General features: G+C 41.6%; 1 protein-coding gene across 1 annotated transcript in view; it reads left to right on the top strand.

The window, feature by feature from the left end:
• Positions 1-26189, top strand: part of KANSL1 (KAT8 regulatory NSL complex subunit 1) — a 67011-nt gene that overhangs the window by 23854 nt on the left and 16968 nt on the right. The window contains exons 4-6 of the mRNA XM_023196164.2: positions 4308-4426; positions 5562-5757; positions 23387-23558. Of these exons, the coding sequence (XP_023051932.1) occupies positions 4308-4426; positions 5562-5757; positions 23387-23558 (487 nt within the window). The remainder of the gene's footprint in view (positions 1-4307; positions 4427-5561; positions 5758-23386; positions 23559-26189) is intronic.

Raw genomic sequence — 26189 nt, 5'->3', positions numbered from 1 at the left:
AGCCTTTTAGACTGCAGGATAGGAAGTGTTCATTTTGTCTCAAGGGAGAGCGCCGGCATTTAAGGAGCTAGGTGAAATTACATGTGTTTGTGTGTTTATGTTTTTCTTTTTCCAAATGGAACACTATGATTGGGATTAATATTTTAATCTCTTTGCATTGATGATAGGTTGCCGGATGTGTCCAAACGCCTGCTTTTGGATATTAGCTTGATTACAGAATTTCCCAAGATCTTAAGTAGATCCTTCCTGAATATCCAGTGCTTCCTTTTGTGTGGCTGGGAATGCAGGCCAGCCACAGTCCCTTTCTGATGTTTATGCTCTTGATCTCTGTATACTTCATGTTCTTGACAACATTTTCATGTCAATAATGTGTTGCCTGTTGACTTCAATTTTGATTTGGGAGCTGAATTATTCCAGGAAGATTCAGGTTTCTATAAGAAAATCAATAACATTCATATTAAAGCTGAATAGCATTTAAATATATACACCTGCAGGCATGAGAAACAAGACAGGCTGTTATAGCAGTAGTAGTTAGCTATATGGATGGTGACATTACTGGTGATTTTAGTTTACATATTCTTCTTCAGACTTTCTATAAGAAAGATAAATGTTTTGAATTGAGATTTTGTTAGAGAGCGGCAACATTTTATCTTGACAAGTGTCCTTGCAGTTAAATCTCATAATCCCTACGAGAAAACTTAATCAAAGGAAGAGTCCGTCAACCCGTTTCTTAAACGTAGTGCCTTCTAGAACATGTGGGTATATAAATCAAATCGCTGCCATAATTTAATGCTGAAAGCTATATTTTAAGTGAATATAAAATTAACAGAAGTGAAGATTGGTATTTCAGCAAAAAACTCGAGAGTTTTTTGCTGAAACAGCATTTTTAAACAACATTTTTCTATTGAAAGGAAACTTTTTCACCTAAACCAGAACTTCTGAAATCTAGAAAACCTATAACATGCCTGAAGTGATACATCTGTTAATGCCAACCTGAATTTTAAATTCTTTTGATTTTTCTTGTTCTTTGTTTTACCGTATTTGTTTAGTCTTTTTGAAGTTCCCCTGTGTAGTAAATCCTTACTAGCATTCAGGGGGGTATTTGGTTTTATGGGGGTTTCTTTTTAATATAAAAATATTACCTAAAATGTAAAGAAAATTTCAGAATAGTTATACAAGTGTAACACTCTTTGTCTTATTATCTATGTATGTATATTTTTAGTCACTACAACTGTATTAAACTATTACTTTTTTCTCTTGAAATCTCTTCTTGCATAAGAGAAGAAATATCCTTTATGGTTCTTTTTAATATTTTGATTTGGTGTACCACAACTGATAACTATAGTTACAGTGCTTATAACTATTGAGTATATTTAGATTATTGATAGATATCATTGCAGTGACCACCTTTGTGAATAAGATTTTTGGGGGTGTGTTTGTTGAGTTACTCCTTTAGGGTAGATTTTTAAAAATTGGTTAGAATATTTTGTCAGAAGATAGGAATGTCCTTATAGGTCTTGCTACTTAATACCGTGTTGCTTTCCAAGGGAAATCTGTGTAGAGCTTAAGGCAATGTGTCTATGCCAAATTTACTATAATTTTTGATAGTATTGACAGTTGTTCAAGATGTTTGTGATATCTTAGTAGATGTACAAGATATCCAACAAAAAAGACAGCCTTTTCTCAGTGTTCACTCATTGTAGCATACTTCTATGACTTAATCTGTGTATATAGTTTGATCTGTATTTTAGGATAATTTGTATTAAAACTTTACCTCCCCAATCTGTTTTTTTGAGTGTGTTTTGTTTTGTTTTGGAGACAGAGTCTCTCTCTGTCTCCCAGGCTGCAGTGCAGTGGCGTGATTTTGACTCACTGCAACCTCCACCTCCTGGGTTCAAGTGATTTTCATGCCTCAGCCTCCCAGAGGAGCCAGGATTATAGACATGTGCCACCATGCCCTGCTAATTTTGTATTTTTAGTAGAGACAGGATTTTATGATGTTGGCCAGGTTGGTCTCAAACTCTTGACCTCAGGTGATCTGTCTGCTTCAGCCTCCCAAAGTGCTGGGATTACAGGCATGAGCCACCACACCCAGCCGCAATCTGTTCTTTTTTGATGCTTGTCTAGGACTACTTTCAGGTTCGGTCCTTTGGTGTTTTCTCCTTGGGGGTATAAAGACCCCCCCCCCAAAAAAATCAGCAGTATTGAAAAATAGAATTTCAGCCTCAAAATATTTACCTTGAAAGCATTTATAGGAAGCATTTATAGGAATATTTACCTTGAAAGCTTTTATAGGAAGCATTTATAGGAATATTTACCTTGAAAGCTTTTATAGGAAAGAGAACTTCAGCATGCCCCAGAGTCAGTTGAAGTGTAAGGAGACAGGTTAGGTGTGGTGGACACCTGTAATCCCAGCATTTTGGGAGGCCAAGGAAGGCGGATCACTTGAGGTGAGACGTTCAAGACCATCCTGGCCAACATGGCAAAACCCTGTGTCTACTAAAAATACAAAAATTACATGGGCATGGTAGCGTGTGCCTGTAATCCCAGCTACTCAAGGAGGCCAAAGCAGGAGAATCGCTTGAACCAGGGAGGCGGAGGCTACGGTGAGCTGATATCATGCCACTGCACTCCAGCTTAGGTGGGAGAGCAAGACTTCATCTCAAAAAAATAAAGTAAGGAGTCAAAGACCCACAGCCTTTCTGGGATATTTCAACAATTGCTGGAACTGAGGGATAACTGCATCTGTTGCTTTATTGCGTATACCTGAGAGGTGCCATATGACTGGCATTCAAACTATTCCTATCCCTTTGGAGCCTCGTAAATGTATAATTTGTTTTGAATACTGCAAATCAAACTTTTTATATTCTTTCTCATCTGTTGTTTCGTTTTATATTCCAAACGTATATTTGATTTGAATAAAGACAATAGTATCTGATACCATCAGATAATTAGATTCATTGAGATTTTATTAACTTGGTTTTCTGTCAGGGAAAAGTGTGTGTGTGTGTGTGTGTGTGTGTGTTTATTCATTCATTCATTCATTCATTCATTGAGACAGGGTCTCACTCTGTCACCCAGGCTGGAGTACAGTGGCATGATCATGGCTCACAGCAGCCTCTGCCTCCTGGCTCAGGTGATCCTCTTCCCACCTCAGCCTCCTGAGTAGCTGGGACTATATGCACGCACCACCATGCCTGGCTAAATTTTTATTTTTTTGTAGAGTTGGGGTTTTGTCATGTTGCCCAGACTGGTCTTAAACTCCTGGACTCAAGAGATCATCCTGCCTTGGCCTCTCAAAATGCCGGGATTATAGTCATGAGCCACCATCCCCGGTCTGTGTGTGTGTATTTTTTTTTTTTTTTTTTGAGACGGAGTCTCGCTCTGTAGCCCAGGCTGGAGTGCAGTGGCCGGATCTCAGCTCACTGTAAGCTCCGCCTCCCGGGTTTACGCCATTCTCCGCCTCAGCCTCCCGAGTAGCTGGGACTACAGGCGCCCGCCATCTCGCCCGGCTAGTTTTTTGTATTTTTTAGTAGAGACAGGGTTTCACCATGTAGACCAAGATGGTCTCCACCCGTCTGACCTTGTAATCCACCCGTCTCGGCCTCCCAAAGTGCTGGCGCGCCCATCCTGTGTGTGTATTTTTAAACAAAGCATAGTTTTTAGAAAACAAACTTCTAGTATACTTTGTTAGAGTTAAACAGATACTGACTACATTTAAATTTCCTCTTAGTCATCTTGATACTGATGTTATCAGTATCCTTCTTGATCATTAGTTGAAGTATGTCCTTCTTGATCATTAGTTGAATGTCCTTCTTGATCATTAGTTGAAGGCTTATGTTACTATGTAATTGTTTTGCTAAGCTTCTGTTCCATAGAATTGTTGAGGTCATTTTCCTGTCAATAGGTACTTACTTTTAGTCTGTACATTTGGATTCTTCATCCCTTTTTCCCCAAAGCAAAAGCTAAGGTCATATTCTCCTTCTGTCTGTCAGTGTCTGTCTGTCTGTCTCTCTCTTTTTAATTAGAGATGAGGTCTCACTGTGTTGCCCAGGCTGATCTCAAAACTGCTGGTCTCAAGCGATCCTCCTGCCTTGGCCTCCCAAAGTGCTGCAATTATAGTTGTGAGCCACCATACCTGGCCACTGATTCTCTTATTTTCTTTTTCCTCAGTCATTCAAGTTTTGGTTTTCAAATTGCTCATCGGCAGTTTTAGGTGCTTTGTGCAGATGAAGTGGTGGTGCTTTTCAGGCAGGGGTGCTGTTGGGTTCATGTTAATTTTTTTTTTTTTCCTTTTTCTTATTCAGATTGAGTCTTTTTCTCAGCCATTGGAAAACCATGGTGCCCCTGTTATTGGTCATGTTTCAGAGTCACTGTCTACCAAATCATGTGGAGCACTCAGACCTGTCAATGGAGTTATTAACACGTAAGTTTTAGCTCTTCTACTTCCTACTCTTAGACTTGTAAAGGTGTTTTGGAGCTCTTAGTTCTCTTTAGCCAGGACTGACCCTGGTTTAAAGAAGTGGAAGCCGTATCACTTAGTAACATTTTTAATCTTCACTGTATAATGAAGCAATGTGTTTTAATTAATTGTGTATTTTCCTTTTACCTACTAAAATGGAGTGGGCATGGAGTAAAATAAAAGACACTACAGTTATTGTGAATTATTGTTGTTTTAATCTTACAGGAATTCCTCAGAAGTGTTTATATTAACCTCCTCTGCTGTAGGACAGATTAGATCTCCAAAGGCTATATTTGTAAATCTATATTTATTAAGATTCAAGGGAGAAAAAAATATTCAGGGATATCCTATACAAGTGAATGATGTCTACAACACCCCTAAAATTCAAGATTCATAGAACTGGCCGGGCGCGGTGGCTCAAGCCTGTAATCCCAGCACTTTGGGAGGCCGAGACGGGCGGATCACAAGGTCAGGAGATCGAGACCATCCTGGCTAACATGGTGAAACCTCGTCTCTACTAAAAATACAAAAACTAGCCGGGCGAGGTGGCAGGCGCCTGTAGTCCCAGCTACTCGGGAGGCTGAGGCGGAGAATGGCGTAAATCCGGGAGGCGGAGCTTGCAGTGAGCTGAGATCCGGCTACTGCACTCCAGCCCGGGCGACAGAGCGAGACTCTGCCTCAAAAAAAAAAAAAAAAAAAATTCATAGAACTGATTCTAAAGAAGCCCATTAACATTTGCAAAATTCATCATTTTTCTAACCAGTTGTAGTTCTCTAGACTTTATTTACTCATGTGTTTGTTGTAGAAGAGAACTCAGTCACTAGAACTTGAGTTTATTTGCTGACATTTTTTGCCTTTCATACATGATGTAGTTAATGTGCACCAAGAGTCTTACACATAAGCGCACACAGGTAGATTAGCAGACATCGAGAGGAGACCTGCTTCTGCTCTAGAATGCTGCTTTGTGTCTGAACATTAGCAAATAGAGGTTAAACCAGTATAAGAGGCTTTGTTTCTTTGTGTTTTCTTGTTGTTGTTGTTGTTTATTTATTTTGTTTCTTTGTGTGTTCTGAGAATACTCTTCCTTCCCCTTGTATAGTCTTCAGCCTGTCTTGGCAGACCACATTCCAGGTGACAGCTCTGATGCTGAGGAACAATTACATAAAAAGCAGCGACTGAATCTAGTCTCTTCATCATCTGATGGCACCTGTGTGGCAGCCCGGACACGTCCTGTACTGAGCTGTAAGAAACGGAGGCTTGTTCGACCCAACAGCATTGTTCCTCTTTCCAAGAAGGTCGGTACAGATGAGAGAGTTGGTCATTGTCAAGCAGTGAGCCAGATGCTCAGATAGAGAGTTAGTCTCTTGCCAACTTTGGTGTTTTCTAAACTTGGCTAACCACCAAGGTCTTCTGGGGAGCTTTATAAAATGCTAGGTTCCTGGGCCCTGTTTGCTCTGGCGTTGGGTGTTGGAATCTTGTTTTCAGAAAACACAAAGCTCCTAGGTGACTCTGCAGCTAGTTTTGAAAACCACTGTCTTGAGCTTTTTAATAGAAATGGGAGAGACTGAAAGTTTAAGAACTGCCATTAACACTTTGAAGGAGAATAGTGTGCCCTCTCACCTTCACTGTTACCACTGAAAATGACAGTATAGAATCCTTTGCCCTAAAAAAGAATCCTGGCCATGTGTAGTGGCTCATGCCTGTGATCCCAGCACTTTGGGAGGATCACTTGAGCCTCGGAATTGAATACCAGCCTGGGCAATATAGTGAGACCTTCATGTCTACAAAATATTTAAAAATTAAGCATGGTGGTGCACATCTGTAGTCCCAGCTACTCAGGAGGCTGAGGCAGGAGGATTGCTTGAACCCATAAGGTTGAGGCTGCTTTGAGCTGTATTTGTGCCACTGTACTTAAGTTTGGGTGACAGAGTGAGACCCTGCTTCAGAAAAACAAAAGGAATCTTCACTAAAGTTTTTAAATTGATGTTACTAAAAAAAAGTTTGTCTTCACAAAGGAAATGGAAATTAATTCACAACTGCAGGGAATTTTAGATTGCTGACTCTTCAAATAGCAGTTGACTTTATTCCACAACTAATGAAATAATAATACTCCAGTAAAATGGTACTGTGCAGGAATTAAGAGCATTATCTTTGAAGATGATAAACTTGGGTTTGAATCATGGTACTACCACTTAGTAGTTTGGTAATTTGGTACATGTTAACCACCCCGATTTCCACTCCTCTCCAAAGCCTCAGAGATCTCATAGGGTTGTTTGAGGATTAAGTGAAATGTATGTAACATGCTTATTGGAATGTCTGGTTGATAAGTTCCTAGTACAAAGTGGCTGTTACTGTTGCCATTTTTGTTGTTCATTCATTCATTCAACAAATATTTATTGGCTTCCTGCAATGAGCTAAATCTGTCTAGTCACTGGGTATACAACACTAAACAAAACAGGCAAAACTGCTTACCCTGTGAAATGTTCTCGTTGTTAGAGAAGGAAAATAATACATTAACTCTGCGGTGTGTCCTGTAGCATTAAATCTTGGAGAGAGGCTAGGCACAGTGGCTCCTACCTGTAATCCTGGCACTTTGGAAGGCTGAGGAAGAAGAATCACTTTTCAGGAGTTTGAGACCAGTCTGGGCAACATAATGAGACCCCATGTCTAAAAAAACAAAAAGCCAGCTGTGGTGGCGAGTGCCTGTAGTACCCCTGCTCAGGAGGCTGAGGCAGGAGGATCATTTGAGCCCACCAGGTCAACACTGCAGTGAGCCATGGTCGCGCCACTGCACTCCAGCCTGGATGATAAAGTGAGACTCCATCTCAGAAAATCCTGGAGAGAGAAATGCAGTAGAGGGGGATAGAGAGTGCTGGAGAGCTCAGATAGAGAAGAGGTATACAGATTAGTCCTTTGAGGTATTCCAGAGCTTAGGTATTCCTCCTCATTCCTGTGAAAGATGAAGAAAGGATTGGGAAGGGAGTAACCAATAAAATAGAAGACAAACCAAGAGAATGTGGCATGAAGAGAGTGTGGTATGTGAAAGGCAAGTGGAGAAAGCGTTTCGGAGAAGGAGGAGGAGGAGGGATTGGATTGTGTGTGACAGTTGCTACAGACAGGACCAGTAAGATGAAGACTGAGAATTGAGACCATTGAATTTAGTGGGGCGGGGTTGTTGCAGACATTGGTGAGCAGTTTTGGTAGAGGGAGAAGGGTGAATGAAAGCTTGGTTGGAGTGGATTCAGGAGAGAAAGCCACAGAAGGAATTGAGGGAACGATTGTAGATAACGCTTTCAAAAAACGTTGCTGTAAAAGAGAACAGAGAATGGGAATTTTTCTTAAGGGAGCCACTAGCAACATATTTGCTAATGACAAGGGAGATGAGAATTGCTGAACAATTAGTATTTGTGTGGCGAATTTTCAGTACTTTCCTTGTTTGGTTCTCGTATGTAGTTGTACTGTGTAAGTTTGCCATGTTCTCCTTAAAGGAAAGAATTGTTAGAATTGACTGTCAGGCGATACCATTTCTTCCTGTCTATTCCTCGGACTCTACTTGAAATATCAGAATAGCAGAAATAGAAAAGAGTAAGGGATTTGGCAGGGTTTTCGTGTTGACGTTTCAGTCTCTTTTTTTTTTTTTTTTTTTTTTTTACTAATAGTCGTATATGTCTAAACGATTTTCAGAGGAGTTGATAACAGGAATGTCAGAAAACAGTATATTACTGTCAAGTGTAGGAAAGTAGCTTTTTGTCAATTCCTTGATGAATTTAACACAGAATGCTTTTACATTAAAAAAACAAAACAAAAAAAAAAAAAACACCACATGAAAATAAAGCACCCTTCCTCTGTTTTGGCAGTTTACCAGCCACTGTGGCATGACATCTAGGAGTCGTATAAAAATTTTCTGAAGTATGTGGTGGCTTCCTGGATTTCGTTTTTTAATATGTGAAGTAGCAAACCTTCTTTTGATCGATGCCTAAGAACAAATGTAGTTTTGAATGTACTTATAAAAGGTAGCTTAGGCAAGGGATAGGCATAAAACTGAATATCCTTTTGTTCCAATGCCAGTTTCTAAAACAGAATCATCCTGACACAAAATTAAGCTGCCTGAAAAATAAGACAGAGAAATTAGTTTACTTTGGGAAATATAGCATGTACTAGATCTAGCAGAAAGCTGGAGTTCTGCCAGAGTTGGAGACACACACCATTCCTTCTGACTAGGTTGCTTTCTGTGTCTCACATGGCTCTTTGCTCACGACATGACCTCAGTGGTATTTGCTGATAAGCAACCATCTTGCCTTCTGTCATCTTGAATTGCTCGGTTTTCCAGGCAGATTTATTCAACAGCATTTTTGAGTGCCCACCGTATTATTCAGGGCAGCCAGGTTGCATTAGTAAGCAAAACAAAGCCCTTACCTTCATGGAGCTTACTTTCTAATGACAGAGCAAAGAAATTAACATGTAAATTATGTTCTAATACTGTTACGTGATAGTTCACATTTATTGTGAGTACAGAACACACAAAACAAGTGATAAATACTTTTTCCTTACCTACATCTTAAATGATCTCTACTGCATTCCAGAACCAAATATAAAACACACTTGAGGGAACTCATTCAGTTTTTTTGTTTTTTCTTTGAGGTGGAGTCTTGCTCTGTTGCTCAGGCTGGAGTGCAGTGGCGCAATCTCGGCTCACTGCAACCGCCTTCTCCCGGGTTCAAGCGATTCTCCTGCCTCATTCTACCTAGTAGCTGGGGTTACAGGCATACACCACCATGCCCAGCTATTTTTTGCATTTTTAGTAGAGATGAGGTTTCACCATGTTGGCCAGGCTGGTCTTGAACTCCTGACCTCAAGTGATCCACCCACCTCGGCCTCCCAAAGTGCTGGGATTACAGGCATGAGCCACTGCACCCGGCCCAGTTACTGTGTTGTGTGTGTGTGTTTTGGCGGAGTCTCCCTCTGTTGCTCAGGCTAGAGTGCAATGGCATGATCTCGGCTCACTGCAACCTCCGCCTCCCAGGTTCAAGCAATTCTCCTGCCTCAGCCTCCTGAGTAGCTGAGATTACAGACAGGCATGCACCACCACACTTGGCTAATTGTATTTTTAGTAGAGACAGAGTTTCACCGCATTGGCCAGGCTGGTCTCAAACTCCTGACCTCAGGTGATCTGCCCGCCTCTACAAAAAGTCTTGCTGTGTCATTCAGCCTGGAGTGCGATGGCATGATCTCAGCTCACCGCAGCCTCCGCCTCCCGGGTTCAAGGAATTTCCTGCCTCAGCCTCCTGAGTAGCTGGGATTACAGGCATCCGCCACCACGCCTGGCTAATACTTGCATTTTTAGTAGAGATAAGGTTTCACCATGTTGGCCAGCCTCCCAAAGTGCTGGGATTACAGGCGTGAGCCACCGCACCTGGCGCAATTACTATGTTTTTAAAGGGCTGTCAGCTTAGTTGAATTATGGCTGGAATATATCTTAAAATTGAGATGCACATTTAGTGCAGTAACTCTTCTGCCCTTGAAAAGGCTGGCCAGGCACGGTGGCTCGTGCTTGTAATCCCAACACTTTGGGAGGCCAAGGTGGGCGGATCGCGAAGTCGGGAGATCGAGACCACCCTGGCCAACATGATGAAACCCCATCTCTACTAAAAATACAAAAATTAGTTGGGCGTGGTGGCACGTGCCTGTAATCCCAGCTACTCGAGAGCCCGAGGCAGGAGAATATCTTGAACCAAGAAGTCAGAGGTTGCAGTGAGCTGAGATCTTGCCACAGCATTCCAGCCTGGTGACAGAGCAAGACTCCATCTTTAAAAAAAAAAAAGGGGGGGGGGGGGGGCTGCTACGTTGTATCACTTGTACTTCTTAAAATCAATGACTAAAACGAAGAGTTCAGTAAGTTAAACTTGTTGGGAATAAACAGAAATGAGATCTGTCAGTAAATAATAGGAAGCCTTGAATTCCCAAACTGTTGATTTGGGTTTCAGTCTATAAGTTTTAATGTTTTGAACAGAGAAGTGTCATAAGCTATTTTGGGGGAGGTAAATCTGTAACTTTTTTTTTTTTTTTTTTAAGTCGGAGTCTTGCTGTGTCATTCAGCCTGGAGTGCGATGGCATGATCTCAGCTCACCGCAGCCTCCGCCTCCCGGGTTCAAGGAATTTCCTGCCTCAGCCTCCTGAGTAGCTGGGATTACAGGCATCCGCCACCACGCCTGGCTAATACTTGCATTTTTAGTAGAGATAAGGTTTCACCATGTTGGCCAGGCTGGTCTCTTTGGCCAGACTGGTCTCGAACTCCTGACTTCAGCTGATCTGCCCACCTCGGCCTCTCAAAGTGCTGGGATTACAGGCATGAGCCACCACGCCCGGCCAATCAGTAACTAATATGTTTGGGATGGATTGGCACAAGAGACTGGAGGTGGAAAGACAGACTAACAGTAGTAATCCTGGAGGATATAGTAGTCTAAGGCCTCTACAACTCTGAATGTGGAATATTTTAAATGTATCTAAGGAATAATCACTAGGGTGTGGCAAGTGAATATCAGAGTAAGGCTCATCGAGAACATGGAGTACTTCCTAAATCATAATTTTATTATAAAATGATGGAATTACTAGTTGTAATTACTGAATCGCCTATATTGCTATTTAGTGTGTGTTTCATCACTTTGGGGGGGTCTAGTTTGGTAGACGTTAGTAATTAAGTGAATGAAGAAGCACTCCAGTAGAAAGTTCTTATAATATATGCCATTATGTTCTTTTCCTGGCCCAGTGCCTAAGTGAAGTAGGTGTTTATAACTTAACCTAAACGTACTAAGATTTCACATCAATAAAGTTATTAAAATAGGTACCATCTAATTTTAAAATAGGGTTGCTTTTTATTTGTTAAGTGAAATTATGTTTATAATTAAACCATAAGACAAATAGTATTGTTTTTAAAAAAGGAAAGGAATGTAGTTTTATTAATAATTTACTGTATTCACCTGTGTATAGTCTGGCAGTAGAAACCATCAGTGTTTGGAAATGAATGGTTGAAAAGGCTGGGGTTTTTTTTTACTAATAACCAGTAGAATAAATAAATGGCTACATGTATTACTGACATACCCTTGAAATTTTTTTATTGCCCTTAATGGCATTTCTTTTCAATTTTTTAAAAAGTAGCATTTCCTAACAAATTGGCAATGTTATGGCATCATTTTAGAATTTTGTAGTCCATGTTATCATACGGGGATTGCTGTGAGCTACATTTTAAAGCTGGCTTCCGTAGAATTCCGAGTAGTCCTCCTCTTCTTCCCATTGTATCACACTTGAAGAGTGGCATTTTTGTACAGGGCATTCTCTTATGGCTATGACCAGGTTTTCTGTAGACATCAGGGTAGATAAAGGTGTTAATATATAATTCTAGGCTTCCTAGTTTTGATTCCACCTATTTAAATCCAGTTTCATGACACCATGGTTGAGGACTAATGAACTAGAGTTAGTATGAGTCAGTATTAAAAGTTAATAATTTGATAAGTTCTTCCTTGACAGAGTGCAATAGACCTTGGAGGCCCAACTTTTTAATACTAGTTAGACATTTGGAAGGGAGCAAGCATGTCATGTAGAAAATTGTAGTACCTTAGGACATAAAGCTACTAAAAGAATACTCAAATCACTCTGTGCTTAGAATAGTTACCTCTTAACACATACAAAATAAATTTTCAAAGACTGAGATAAAATAGAAGCTTACATGTTTTGTTTCTTCACTCTGATGGATCTTCAAGAGCCAGTTGTAGGATACGCTTGATTTTGATAGAGTTGCCAGACCTATGAAAATCTTTCCAAATGTTAACAGTGGATGAGTTAAACAAATATCAAATGCAAAGCAAAATCAAATGATTATAACTTGTCCTTGAGCCAAAAGGATTTTTTTAGTGTTTTGGACGAATATGCTATGATTAACAGAAAATGGTGAATAGAGTTTTACTTTGGTATTAATTCCTTCATAAGTATTAAATTGAGTATTTCTTGGGAGTCCCTTCAAAGAGAATTGATAGCATTACAGTATTAATTAAGGGAACACAGGAATTTCTTCATGTATCAAGTCTTTTATCTATTTTATTATTTTATTGAGATGGAGGTCTCACTGTGTTGCACAGGCTGATTTTTTGTTTTTTGTTATTGTTTGTTTTTTGTTCCCTCCCTCTTCCGCCTCCCCCGCCCCACCAAGATGGAGTCTCGCTCTGTCACCAGGTTGGAGTGCAGTGTCGCAATCTCTTCATCTCAAAAAAAAAAAAAAAAATTAGCCAGCTGTGTTGGTAGCTATACAGGTGGCTGAGGCAGGAGAATGGTTTGAATCTGGGAGGTGGAGGTTGCACTGAGCCAAGATCAAGTTACTGCATCCAGTCTGGGTGACAGAACTGGACTTGGCTCAAAACAGTAACTGTTTGGGTGTTTTTTTGTTTGTTTCTCTCTTAGTTCCAGCTGAGAACAAGTGTTGATCAGCTTCCTTTTCTTTCTCTCTCTCTCTCTCTCTTTTGAGTCGGAGCCTTGCCTTGCTTTGTCGCCCAGGCTGGAGTGCAGTGGCATGACCTTGGCTCACTGCGACGTCTGCTTCCCGGGCTCATATGATTCTCCTTCCTGCCTCAGCCTCCCAAGTAGCTGGGACTACAGGCACGTGCTTCCATGCCCAGCTAATTTTTATATTTTTGGTAGAGATGGGGTTTCACCGTGTTGGCCAGGCTGGTTTCGAACTCCTGACCTTAGGTGATCTGGCCGCCTTGGCCTCCCAAAGTGCGGGGATTACAGGCATCAGCCGCCAAGCCCGGCCTCCTTTCCTCTTCTTAACATTTCCTGATAATCTAGTCTTCTCAACAACAAGACTGCCAAAAGCATCTCTGTCCTTTTCAGAAACTTTCCACTTAGCTTCATAGCCTCCTACCATTCACAGCTTAAGCGTTTTCTTTGGGAGAGTGGGTACTTGTCATGCTTAGTTCCCTGTCCTCTCTTTTTATTGATAATTTGACATTTCAAGTCTCTAATGTTATCCATTCAGCCCTATAAGACCACCAAAAGCTCTGCTCGTTTTTTTTTTCTTTTTTCTTTTTTTTCAAGATGGAGTCTCGCTCTGTTGCCCAGGCTGGAGTGCAGTGGCACAATCCTTGGCTCACTGAAACCTCTGTCTCCCAGGTTCAAGCGATTCTCCTGCCTCAGCCAGTAGCTGAGATTACAGACACTGCCACCATGCCCAGCTAATTTTTGTATTTTTACTAGAGATGGGTTTTTGCTATGTTGGCCAGGTTCTTTTCCTCTCTGGAATCTTGGCTCTCAATATTGTCATTATGTCAGCATTTTTCTTACGTTTTGAGAGAGAGAGAGGGTGTGTGTGTGTGTGTGTGTTTTAAATCTGGCTTTTCCAGTTAGAGTGTTGGTTTGATATAAGCTATCCATATTATGTGATTTATTTGTTGAGAAAACTTCATTTATTCCTTAGTTTCCCGCAGCCTACTTTGTTTTAAAAATGGTATCCCTGTAGTATTATTTTCTTGCCTCTTGGCATATCTAACAATGTATTGTTTATGTTTTAAGCCGAAAATCCAATTAATAATTTTCCCTGCTTGTATTGTAACATGTGGATTGTGCTATCTTCCTTTAAAGAGGCTTTGTTTTGCTGGCAAGTAAATTCCTTGTCATTTGTTAGGTCAGGTGAGGAGCTGGCTGACTTAGTAGTTTGACTCCACAACTAAAGCAGGATCTTCTCTCTTGAATTCTCTATGCAACTTTGACTGGTCACGGTTTAAAAGCCTCCCAGACTTGTGTTAGCTGTGGAAACCATTTCAGTTCACAGCTGCCTAGCTGCTCTTGCCTGGCCTGATAGTTTCACCCTATACGTGCACCTTTTAATATTTAGCAAACACTCGGGGATCTAATGAAGATTTCTGGGGCTCTTTCTGTAAAGCTTCCTCCTCTCAAGAATTCTGCCTTGCAATTTTCAGTTTCCTTAGTCTCTGAATTCTGATCTAGGGAGAATTTGCTTCCTCAATTCAGTGAAGCTGTTGCTTCAGATGTGCTCTGCTTCAGATCCCTCTCCCTGCCCTGCAGTCTACAATGTACTTCCAGGCGGAAAACCAGGGCAGTCTTAGAGACCACCCCATTTGTTTCTCAGTCGTATACTGCCTGTTGTCCAGTTTTCTAGTTTATGACTGAAAGGTAAATCTGATCACTATTACTCTGCTAGAAGCAGAAGTCCTGTGGTGTCACTGTTTTCTTCTCCAACTTTTGTTATGAAATTATTCAGATACGAAGTTGAGTGAATTTTATAGTGAACACCTGTGTAGCTACTCCCTAGGTTCTGCCACTAACATTTTAGCATACAATCATCCTTCCATTTATTAATCCATCTTATTTTTAGTGCATTTGAAAAACAATGGTGTTTTTCTGTCCCTTGTGTTTCTTGAAAACTAGTAGAGACTTGAATAAATCCGGTTTTGAGTTTTGTGAGAAAACACAAGGTGGCCTTATTATGCTTGTATCAGAAGACACGTAATGACTAAACTGTTTGTGTTATCAACCACTGGTGATCATTGCCTGGACCCATTGTTACATTGGAAGTTGAAGAATGGTGATATTCTACTTGTATCATTTCTGTTTTTCTTTTATTAGCTAGAATATGTTTATAAGGGTAAACTTGTCCTTTTCAACTATTTGTTTACCCTGAGGTACAGTTTGTACAGAAGAAAGCATGATTTGTTGTTTTTTATTTACCAATTTTCAAAATTACGTTAGTTTTCTACCATCCTCTAAGGACAGTCACTGAAGTTTTTCATGAAGGGGCTGTGAGTCATTGATTGAAACATATTTGAGGTATTTCAAGCCATTGTAGTCTTTTCTTTATGATGCTAATGTTACCTGATCTTTGGCTAGTGGAAGCTCTCTTCAAGCTAGTTCTTGAGTCCTTTTCCTTTGACTGCAGTAGTCTTTGTTCTCACTTTTAATTTCTGTTTTGTTTTTTGTTTTCCTTTTTTACTGAGTCTTATGTTTACTGTGACTCACCACTAATATTTAATGAGAGCCTGTGCTTTGAATTTTTCTAGAAGGGATGACCGTAATTTGAACCTCATGGTTCTCAATGATTTTGTCCTCACAGGAGACATTTGGCAATGTCTGTAGTAATTACTGATTTTCACAAATTGGGGGAGTTGGGAGGCACATGGACCATGAGGACAGAGATGCTGCTAGATATCTACAGTGCACAGGACAGTCCCCCACAACAAAGAAGTGCCAGCTGTTGAGAAATCATGCAGTACACTAATTTAGTTACGAAGTCATTTGATCTTTCCTACAATCCCATGAAATTGGTATTGTCAGTCCTTTTTAACAAGTGAGAAAATTTAAGGATGTCATGTGACTTATCAATGATCATATTATACAGTGTTAAGCTAGAATTTTGAAATCAAGATCTTTGATGGTAAATGTTCTATCAGGTTCTCCCCTTAAATATAAATAGCCATACTTACGATTTTATAAAAGTGATTAAGTGTCGAGAGCCAGATACTGTTGTGAGTTATTTATGTTTAAAACTATTCTATCAGATACTCTCCTGTTAGTAGTAAAGATAAAGACACAGTAACTTGTCTAAGGCCACACAGCTAGTAAGTGGCGGAGTCAAGGTTCAAACCCAGGCATTCCGGCTCCATAGCTCATACTGTTAACCACTATGTATTGCTTCACAATTTTTTTTTTTTTTAGATTCGAGTATAATATTTGTTTTTATATTTAAATCTCTGTTTGGGGCCAGACACAGTGGCTCACACCTGTTATTCCAGCACTTTGGGAGGCCAAAGTGGATGGATTACCTGAGGTCAGGAGTTTGAGACCAGCCTTGCCAGCGTGGCGAAACCCCATCTCTACTAAAAATACAAAAAAAAACTAGCTGGACGTTGTGGCGGGCGCCTGTAGTCCCAGCTACTCTTGATTTTCCTGATTCATTTGTTGAAAAAGTAATATCTCCTTTTTTTTTCTAAACTGATTTAAAAGTATTACTTTAAACAATAAGCTGTCGGCTGGTCACGGTGGCTCAAGCCTATAATCCCAGCACTTTGGGAGGCCAAGACGGGCGGATCACAAGGTCAGGAGATTGAGACCATCCTGGCTAACACGGTGAAACCCCGTCTCTACTAAAAAAATACAAAAAACTAGCCGGGCAAGGTGGCGGGCGCCTGTAGTCCCAGCTACTCGGGAGGCTGAGGCAGGAGAATGGTGTGAACCCAGGAGGTGGAGCTTGCAGTGAGCTGAGATCCGGCCACTGCTCTCCAGTTCAGGCGACAGAGCAAGACTTCGTCTCAAAAAAAAAACAATAAACAAAAAAATGAACAAAAAAACCCAATAAACTGTCATACATATTTTGGTCAATTTTTGTTTTCATTTAATTTTTCTGTTTCTTAACCAAGGGCAGATTATTTTAATTACTGTAACTGTAAAACATGTAATAGGCCAGATCACTCCCCTGTATTTTTGCTTATCAGAAATGTGAGGGGTGGGAGGGGAATGGTTCCTCACATTTATTCTTTCAGTTGTATCTTTTACATTATTTGTTTAAATTCCCTTTGCCTTGTCTCCCCTCCCCCCTCAAGTCTATTAAGGTTCTACATTAATTTGTAGAATATCAATATCTTTAAACCTTGTGCTGAAATTTCTTGTTAAAGTTATTCTAGGGCATTTTTTGTTGTTACAGTCAATAATATCTTTTTTCACTTGTATTTCTTTTTTTTTCTTTTTTTTCTTTTTTTTTTATTTGAGACCAAGTTTTGCTCTTATTGCCCAGGCTGGAGTGCATTGGTGCAATCTCAGCTCACTGCAACCTCCGCCTCCTGGGTTCAAGAGATTCTTCTGCCTCAGCCTCCCGAGTAGCTGGGATTACAGGTGCCCACCACCACGCCTGGCTAATTTTTTGTAGAGACGGGGTTTCACCATGTTGGTCAGGCTGGTCTTGAACTCCTAACCTCAGGTGATTCACCTGCCTCAGTCTCCCAAAGTGCTGGGAATACAGGCGTGGGCCACCGCGCCTGGCCTTTCACTTGTATTTCTAAATAAAAGTTACTTTGGGCCAGGCGCGGTGGCTTACGTCTGTAATCCCAGCACTTTGGGAGGCTGAGGCGGGTGGATCACGAGGTCAGGAGATCAAGACCATCCTGGCTAACGCAGTGAAACCCTTTCTCTACTAAAAGTACAAAAAAATTAGCCAGATGTTGTGGCGGGCTACTGTAGTCCCAGCTACTCAAGAAGCTGAGGCAAGAGAATGGCGTGAACCCGAGAGGCAGAGCTTGCAGTGAACTGAAATCCGCGCCACTGCACTCCAGCCTGAGCGACAGAGCAAGACTCCGTCTCAAAAAAACAAACCAAAACAAAACAAAAGTTACTTTGAAGACTGACATTTAAAGAAAAAGACATGATGTGAGAGAATGACCATGGAATTTAGTGGTTGAAGAGCCAAGTGCAGAGGCTTATGATGTGGAAGGTTGCCTGCTATCTTGGAGAAATATAGCAAGGAAGTCAGAGTAACTGTTGGTGTCGGCTGGGAGAGTAACAAAAAATGAAGTGAAGTCAGAGAGGGGATAGAGGTGACAAATGCTGTAGGACCTTGTGGGAACCATGCAAGAAGTTTGGTTTCTATTCGTGATGAGATGAGAAGTCATTTGGAAGATTATGAGGTTGGTATGATATGATTGAGATCTTAAAACAAGGTTTACACTGATTACTGTGTTGATTGATCTGGAAATAAGAGCCAGTAGGCGGGAGATCAGTTAGGAGGCTTGAAGAAACCCATATGAGAAAAGATAGTGACTTGGACTAGAGTAAGTGTAGTTAAGGTGATATGAAGTGGTTGGATTCTGCCAATAGGATTTCATGACTGGGGCTGGTCGTGGTGGCTCACGCCCGTAATCCCAATACTTTGGGAAGCTAACGTGGTTGGATTATGTAAGGTCAGGAATTTGAGACCAGCCTGGCCAACATGGTGAAACCCTGTCTCTACTAAAAATACAAAAAATTAGCTGGGCGTGGTGGTGCAGGCCTGTAATCCCAGCAGCTCAGCAGGTTAAGGGAGAAGAATCTCTCCAACCCAGGAGGCAGAGGTTGCAGTGAGCTGAGATCACGCCATTGCACTCCAGCCTGGGCGATGAGCAAAACTCCATCTCAAAAAAAAAAAAAAGGAATTTTGTGATTGGATATGAGGTGTGATAAAAAGAAAGGAGTTTAGCATGAGTCTGAGAGTCTGAGGATTTAGGACTTAGGAGATAGGGAAAGATCAGGACTCAGTTTTGAACTTTTTTTTTTTTTTTTTTTTTAATTTTTATTTTTATTTATTTATTTATTTATTTTTGAGACAGAGTCTCGCTCTGTGGCCCAGTCTGGAGTGCAGTGGCCGGATCTCAGCTCACTGCAAGCTCTGCCTCCCGGGTTTACACCATTCTCCTGCCTCAGCCTCCTGAGTAGCTGGGACTACAGGCGCCCACCACCTCGCCCGGCTAGTTTTTTGTATTTTTTAGTAGAGACGGGGTTTCACCGTGTTAGCCAGGATGGTCTCAATCTCCTGACCTCGTGATCCGCCCGTCTCGGCCTCCCAAAGTGCTGGGATTACAGGCTTGAGCCACCGCGCCCGGCCAGTTTTGAACATGTTAACTCTGAGATGCCTGTTGAGTCTAGGCTAGACACAGTGGCCCAGGCCTGAAATCCCAGCATTTTGGGAGGCCAAATTAGGAGTATTGCTTGAAGCCAAAAGTTTGAGATTCAGCCTAGACAGTACAGTGAGAGTCTTCTGTCTCTACAAAGAGTTAGTACAGTTTTTTAAAAAACAGAAGTCTGAGATGTTGAGTGAGCAGTTAAATATGCAAGTCTGAAATGATGTTGCTTGATTTCTTAATATTGAATAAATTTGATATTCAGGAATAAATCCCTAGTGCTCATGATATGTTTATATTTGTTGTTAATTTTGTATTTGTCTGTTTGTTTCTTTTTGAGATGGAGTCTCACTCTGTCGCCTAGGCTGGAGTACGGTGGCGCGATCTCGGCTCACTGCAACCGCCACCTCCCGAGTTCAAGTGATTCTCCTGCCTTAGCCGCCTGAGTCTCTGGGACTACAGGTGCCCTTCACCATGCCCGGCTAATTTTTGTATTTTTATCTTAGAGACTAAGCTAAGATTGGCCAGCCTGGTCTCGAACTCCTGACCTTGTGATTCGCCTGCCTCAGCCTCCCAAAGTGCTGGAATTACAGGCATGAGCCACCACACCCAGCCTTGTTTTTTTTCTTTTAAGAGAGTGATTCACTCTGTCTCCCAGGCTGGAGTGTAGTGGACATGATCACTGTAGCTCCTCACTCCTGGGCTCAAGTGAGCCGCCTCAGCCTCCCAAATAGCTAGGGCTGCACGTACACACCACCTGTTGTGATATTTTCTAAAATTTGTTTTCTTACTTTAATACACAATATTGTGTGTGTTCTTATTATTTTAACTTAAATGAATTCATGCAGATGATTTGGCATCTTGTTTCAGTGAAAGAATGTGTGCGTGTGTACACTTAAGTTTGTCTACAGGATAGATTCTTGGTGTGGATTTGTGCAACATGGGTATGAATTCAAGTTTTCTTTCAAAAATTTTCTAAAGGGTATACTTTAATAAGTATTACATATATTTTTGGCTGGGTGCGGTGGCTCATGCCTGTAATACCAGCACTTTGGAAGGCCGAGGTGGGCGGATCATGAGGTCAGGAGATCAAGACCATTCTGGCTAACAACGGTGAAACCCTGTCTCTACTAAAAAAAAAAAAACAAAAAACAAAAAAAGTAGCTAGGCGTGGTGGCGGGCGCCTGTAGTCCCAGCTGCTTGGGAGGCTGAGGCAGGAGAATGGTGTGAACCTGGAAGGTGGACCCATGCCACTGCGCTCCAGCTTGGATGACAAAGTGAGACTCCGTCTCAAAAATAAATAAATAATAAGTATTAAATATATTTTTATATACTCCTCGGGTTCTATTAATACTTTACAGTTTTTAATTAAAAAATGAGATTACTGTTTATGTTACATGTGTACACATACCCTTTTGTCAGGTTACAAGTAGGATTCTCTACCCTTTATTCTATTTTTTCAATTTTTAAAATTTTTTGGAGTCGGAGTTTTGCTCCTGTCACCCAGGCTGGAGTGCAGTGATGCAGTCTTGACTCACTGCAACCTCTGCCTCCCAGGTTCAAGCGATTCTCTTGCCTCAGCCTCTCAAGTAGCTGGGATTACAGGTGCCCACTACCACACCCAGTTTTTTTGTGTTTTTAGTAGAGACGGGGTTTCATCATGTTGGCCAGGGTGGTCTTGAACTCCTGACCTCAGGTTATCCACCCACCTTGGCCTCCCAAAGTGCTGAGATTACAGGCGTGAGCCACCATGCCTGGCCTGTTTTTTTTTTATTTTTTTGAGACAGGATGTTAGTCTTTTTCCCGGGCTACAGTGCAGTGGTTATAGTGGCTCACTATAACCTGAACTCCTAGGCTTAAGTGATTGTTCTCCCTCAGCCTTCTGAGTAGCTGGGACTAAAGGCATGCAATACCATACTTGGCTAAGTTTTTTTTTTTTTTTTTTTTGAGACAGAGTCTTGCTCTGTCGCCCAGGCTGGAGTGCAGTGGCCAGATCTCAGCTCACTGCAAGCTCCGCCTCCTGGGTTCACGCCATTCTCCTGCCTCAGCCTCCCGAGTAGCTGGGACTACAGGCGCCTGCCACCTCGCCCGGCTAGTTTTTTTTTTGTTTGTTTGTATTTTTAGTAGAGACGGGGTTTCACCCGGTTAGCCAGGATGGTCTCGATCTCCTGACCTCGTGATCCGCCTGTCTCGGCCTCCCAAAGTGCTGGGATTACAGGCTTGAGCCACCGCGCCCAGCCGTTTTTTTTGTTTGTTTGTTTAAAAAGAGATGGAGTCTTACTGTGTTGCCAGGCTAGTCTCCGACTCTTGGCTTCAAGCAATTCTGTCTCCCACCTCAAAGTTTTGGGATTACAGTTGTGAGCCACCACGCCGAGCCACATCTGTTGAGTTTTGTTGTTGTTGTTGTTTTGAGATTTAGTCTCATTCTGTCGCCCAAGCTGGAGTGCAGTGGTGTGATCTCGGCTCACTGCATCCTCTGCCTCCCAGATTCAAGCGATTCTCCTGCCTCACCTCCCGAGTAGCTGAGATGACAGGCTCTCACCACACGCCCAGCTAATGTTTGTATTTTCAGTAGAGTTGGGGTTTCACACATGTTGGCCAGGCTAGTCTCAAACTCCTGACCTCAAGTGATTCACCTGCCTTGGCCTCCCAGTATTGACTTTGACTTAAGTGATACACTCTAGCCATAAAATGGAATGTTAAATGTCCCATATGGAGAGCTAGTTGACGTCATGGGTCAGTTTCTAGTCTCTCTCTTCTTTTTTATTTGCTGTACCTACTGGAGTGAGTTAATCTCTTTTGAATATTGAAAGTTTCAGTATAATTTTTAGATCCTAACCAATTTTTCTGAATCCTCCCACTCACCTACTGTGTGATCTCGTTTTCATCTCTACCTACTTATTTCTCTTTACCTGAAAATGTCATCCTCTCCAGAAAACCAGCTCTTATTACACAGATAAAGGGATTTTTTCCCCCAAAACAATACCAATTAATGTTATCTATACAAAAGTAGCATGCCTAGTTGGTATCACTCTCTTTCAGTGGTCTCTACCTCTGTGTGATTTGCCCAGTCTAACCTTTAAAAGACCTTATTTGCGTGACACCTCTCTATATGGTTGCAATAGAATGTTGGGGGAATGTTGATAAAGACCACATTGTTCTTATATATATCTTTCTCTTACACAAATCCATAAAAGGCTTTCGAGATGTCTCTGCTGAAAATAAATGGAGCTCTAGTAAATGTTAAGAGTTTTTGTTAGCAGAGTTTTGATGCTTTTTGTCTTTGTTCTACTACTGAGCTTGCTCCTTGGATCCCTTCTTATAGTGCCATTCAACATGCAAGTATTTTTTTCCGGGGCTGTGTGTCCGGGTGACTTTATGAGTTAGGCTTTGGCAAATGACAGACTTGTTCATCCTAACACTAGAATGTAGAGATCCTGCATTCAGCATGACCTGAAGTTTGCTCAAAGCATAAGATTGTAGATGTTCGGTTTTTTTACAGAATTCAATCTTTTGAAGACTTAAATTAGTTCATATTTAACTCTGGACTTAATGTGGAGAGGTTATCAATTATTCTGCCCACATGTGCACAAAGGAAGTTTAATAGAAATAATTTCTATCCCTTTGGAATTAATCTAACATAAAGACTATGAAAGTGAGCATTTGCTATACAAAATGTTATTTCGTTACTTAGGTATGAGCTTTGTAACAGTGGATTTTAGGCCAGGTTAAAGAGTAGTTAATAAGTTACTTACAAGTTACAAGCTTCAGGGAAGCTTGCCACCTGGCTTGAGACCACCTGAAAGTCTTTTGAAGAGGAGGTGTGAAAAGAAGAGAAGAGGTGTGGTTGGTAATTGAAGGCTCCCAGGTGGATAAATTTGCTGAAGAAAGCGAGTAATGTCCCACCTGGGAATCAGGAGCCAACTGTTCACCTTAGCAGACCATGAAGGTCGTGAAAGCATGCAGATTTTATAAAGTGTTCTCAAAAAGCAAGTTTTAATATCTTTTTAAGCTGTCAGAAGTTTGATACCTAGGTAAGCACTTAGAGCTTCAAGTAGTTAGATTTCATCAATGGAAAGGAAGCAAGTTTCCTTACCTACTTTGAAGGTCAGTGTGTTAGACAAATGGAAATATTTTAACAAACTAATCAAACATCCTTTTAGTAGTATCATACAAGTATCTAGAAAGGTCTTCTCAATCTTTGGAATAACAAATGGGGAGCTGGCTTTTTATCAGATGCTGAATTGTCAGTTTTGTTTGACTTTTTTCACAGGTTCACCGGAACAGCACAATCCGCCCTGGCTGTGATGTGAATCCCTCCTGTGCATTGTGTGGTTCAGGCAGCATCAACACTATGCCTCCCGAAATTCACTATGAAGCCCCTCTGTTGGAACGTCTTTCCCAGTTGGACTCTTGTGTTCACCCTGTTCTAGCATTTCCAGATGGTAAGAAAGACCACAGATTAGAAAGTCTAATAAAAGAGACTTGAGAGAGTTCTAGGTGAAAGAAAATCAGCCAAGGTCCAGTTACAACTCAGATACTTTCAAGGTACAACTTTCGTCAACCAAGTCTTCTCTTAGAATTTTACAAAAAGGCTGCAACAGATCCACCAAACCAGAAGGTGCCACTAAAAGATTGCAACTTAATATGAGATTTCCTTGTAACTCTTCAAGTAGCTAGGAGGGATCTGAGCTCAGTTGCCTCTAGCCACAGTCATCTGGTCCAAAATACGCTTAGTATATCTTTAAAAATGTCTTGTCTAGGCCAGGCGTGGTGGCTCACGCCTGTAATCCCGGCACTTTGGGAGGCTGAGGCAGGCGGATCACCTGAGGTCAGGAGTTGTAGGCTAGTCTCTACTAAATACGAAAAATTAGCCAGTCGTGGTTGTAATCCCAGCTACTTGGGAGGCTAAGGTAGGAGAATTGCTTGAACCTGGGAGGCAGAGGTTGCAGTGAGCCAAGATTGCGCCATTGCACTCCAGCCTGGATAACAGAGCAAGACTCCATCTCAGAAAAAAAAAAGTTTTGTCTGTGTGTGCCATGATATAAAGTAGGATAGCAGTGTTCTAGGAGAATATCTTCATACTGGCATTTATGTGGTAACATGACAGCTTTGCAGGGTGTAGATAAGCACAAATCTTCGTTGTTAGCTTGTACTGTCTTTAGAAAGTTTGCCTACCTGTTAAATCTGTCTGTCAACCCTCCTTTCTCCCACCTCCCTTCCCATACCTGTACCTCTCCCACTTGACAAAAGAAGACCATTCCTCTTGGCCATATTGAGTCCCACTATGGGTCTTGCCCCAGATTGTAAAAATCTTGAGGCTGGGTGTTGTGGCCCACGTCTTTAATCCCATCACTTTGGGAGACCAAGGCAGGCAGATCACTTGAGGTCAGGAGTTTTGAGACCAGGTGCGGTAACTCACGCTTGTAATCTCAACTTTGGGGGGCCAAGATGGGCAGATCACAAGGTCAGAAGTTCGAGACCAGCCTGGCCAACATGGTGAAACCCCATCTCTACTAAAAATACAAAAATTAGCTGGGCGTGGTGGCACGTGTCTGTAATCCCAGTTATTCGGGAGGAGAATCGCTTGAACCTGGAGGCGGAGGTTGCAGTGAGCTGAGATCACGCCATTGCACTCCAGCCTGGAGACAGAGCAAGACTGTCTCAAAAAAACAAAAAAAAAAACTTGTGGGGAAAACAAATAAAGAGATCATTTCTAAGAGTTCTCAGCACCTGAAGGAGAATCTCCCAGGTATTAAGTAAAAAGGTTTTGAGTTTTAAAAATAAAATGAAGATAGAGAACTCCGGAGTTCTATCAACCAAGTCTTCTCTTAGAATTCTCCGAAAAGACTGCAACAGATCTACCAAACCAGAGGGTGCCACTAAACGATTGCAACTAATTGACAGTTGATCAAACATTAGATAATTACAATCCCCTGTTGTGCATCTGTTCATCAAATGATTGCATTTCTGGCTACCTAAATCCAGGGGATACCAGGATTTTTGGCTTTTGTTACCAAAACCCCCTCTGACTGTGATAAGGATGTGGTGTAATACCTGCGGCTGTGTGATTTCTTGTAAGAGAAAGGAAACAGAATACCTGGGACACATGGATAGTCAGCAGTTGGTGGAACAATAAATAAACTTGAACATAATGAGTGGAAAACACTAAAACATTTTCCTCTGTGTTTCAGATTCCATAGTCACTGACTTTTACCTTCCCTTGACATTGGATTTATATAGCCCATGTAACTGCAGTTACTATGTGTATACCATTTTACAGATTATAGTACTCTTCTCATATTTGTCTCATTTGCTTCTTTCAAATTTTTTTTTTTTTTTTTTTTTTTTTTTTTTTTCATTTCGCTCTGTCGCCCAGGCTGGAGTGCAGTGGTGCAATCTCGGCTCACTGCAACCTCCACCTCCCAGGTTCAAGCAATTCTCCTGCCTCAGCCTCCTGAGTAACTGGGACTACAGGCACATGCCACCATACCCAGGCTAAATTTTGTACTTTTAGTAGAGACGGGGTTTCATCATATTGGCCAGGAGGGTCTCGAACTCCTGACCTCGTGATCCACCCATCTTAGCCTCCCAAAGTGCTGGGATTACAAGCGTGAGCCACCGCACCTGGCTTTTTTTTTGGGACAGAGTCTCACTCTGTCGTTCAGGCTAGAATGTAGTGGTATGGTTTTTGGCTCATTGCAGCATCGGCCTCCCAGGATCAGGTGATGGTCCCACTTCAGTGGGTAGCTGGAACTGCAGGTGCGTACCATGATGCCTGGTTAATTTTTTGCATTTTTAGTAGAGAAGAGGTTTCCCTGTGTTGTCCATGCTAGTGTCAAACTCTTGGGCTCAAGCAGTCCACCCATCTTGGCTTCCTAAATTACTGGGATTATAGGCATGAGCCACCATGCCCGGCCCAGAAATTTTGTAAGGTGTTACTTCAGTTTTAGTGCTCAAGGAACAGGCTTGGTAAGGTTGTGGCTTACCTAAAACTAAATGGCTGATGAGTTTGAATGCCGTCACAGTTCAGACCCAGATATCTGATGCCTGTCTTTCCTTTGGCTATATTTCAA

This window comes from Piliocolobus tephrosceles, chromosome 16 (assembly GCF_002776525.5).
Source record: "Piliocolobus tephrosceles isolate RC106 chromosome 16, ASM277652v3, whole genome shotgun sequence".
NCBI classification, from domain to species: Eukaryota; Metazoa; Chordata; class Mammalia; order Primates; family Cercopithecidae; genus Piliocolobus; species Piliocolobus tephrosceles.
Note: the sequence above shows the minus strand (reverse complement) of the source record. Positions and strands in the feature narration are given on the sequence as shown.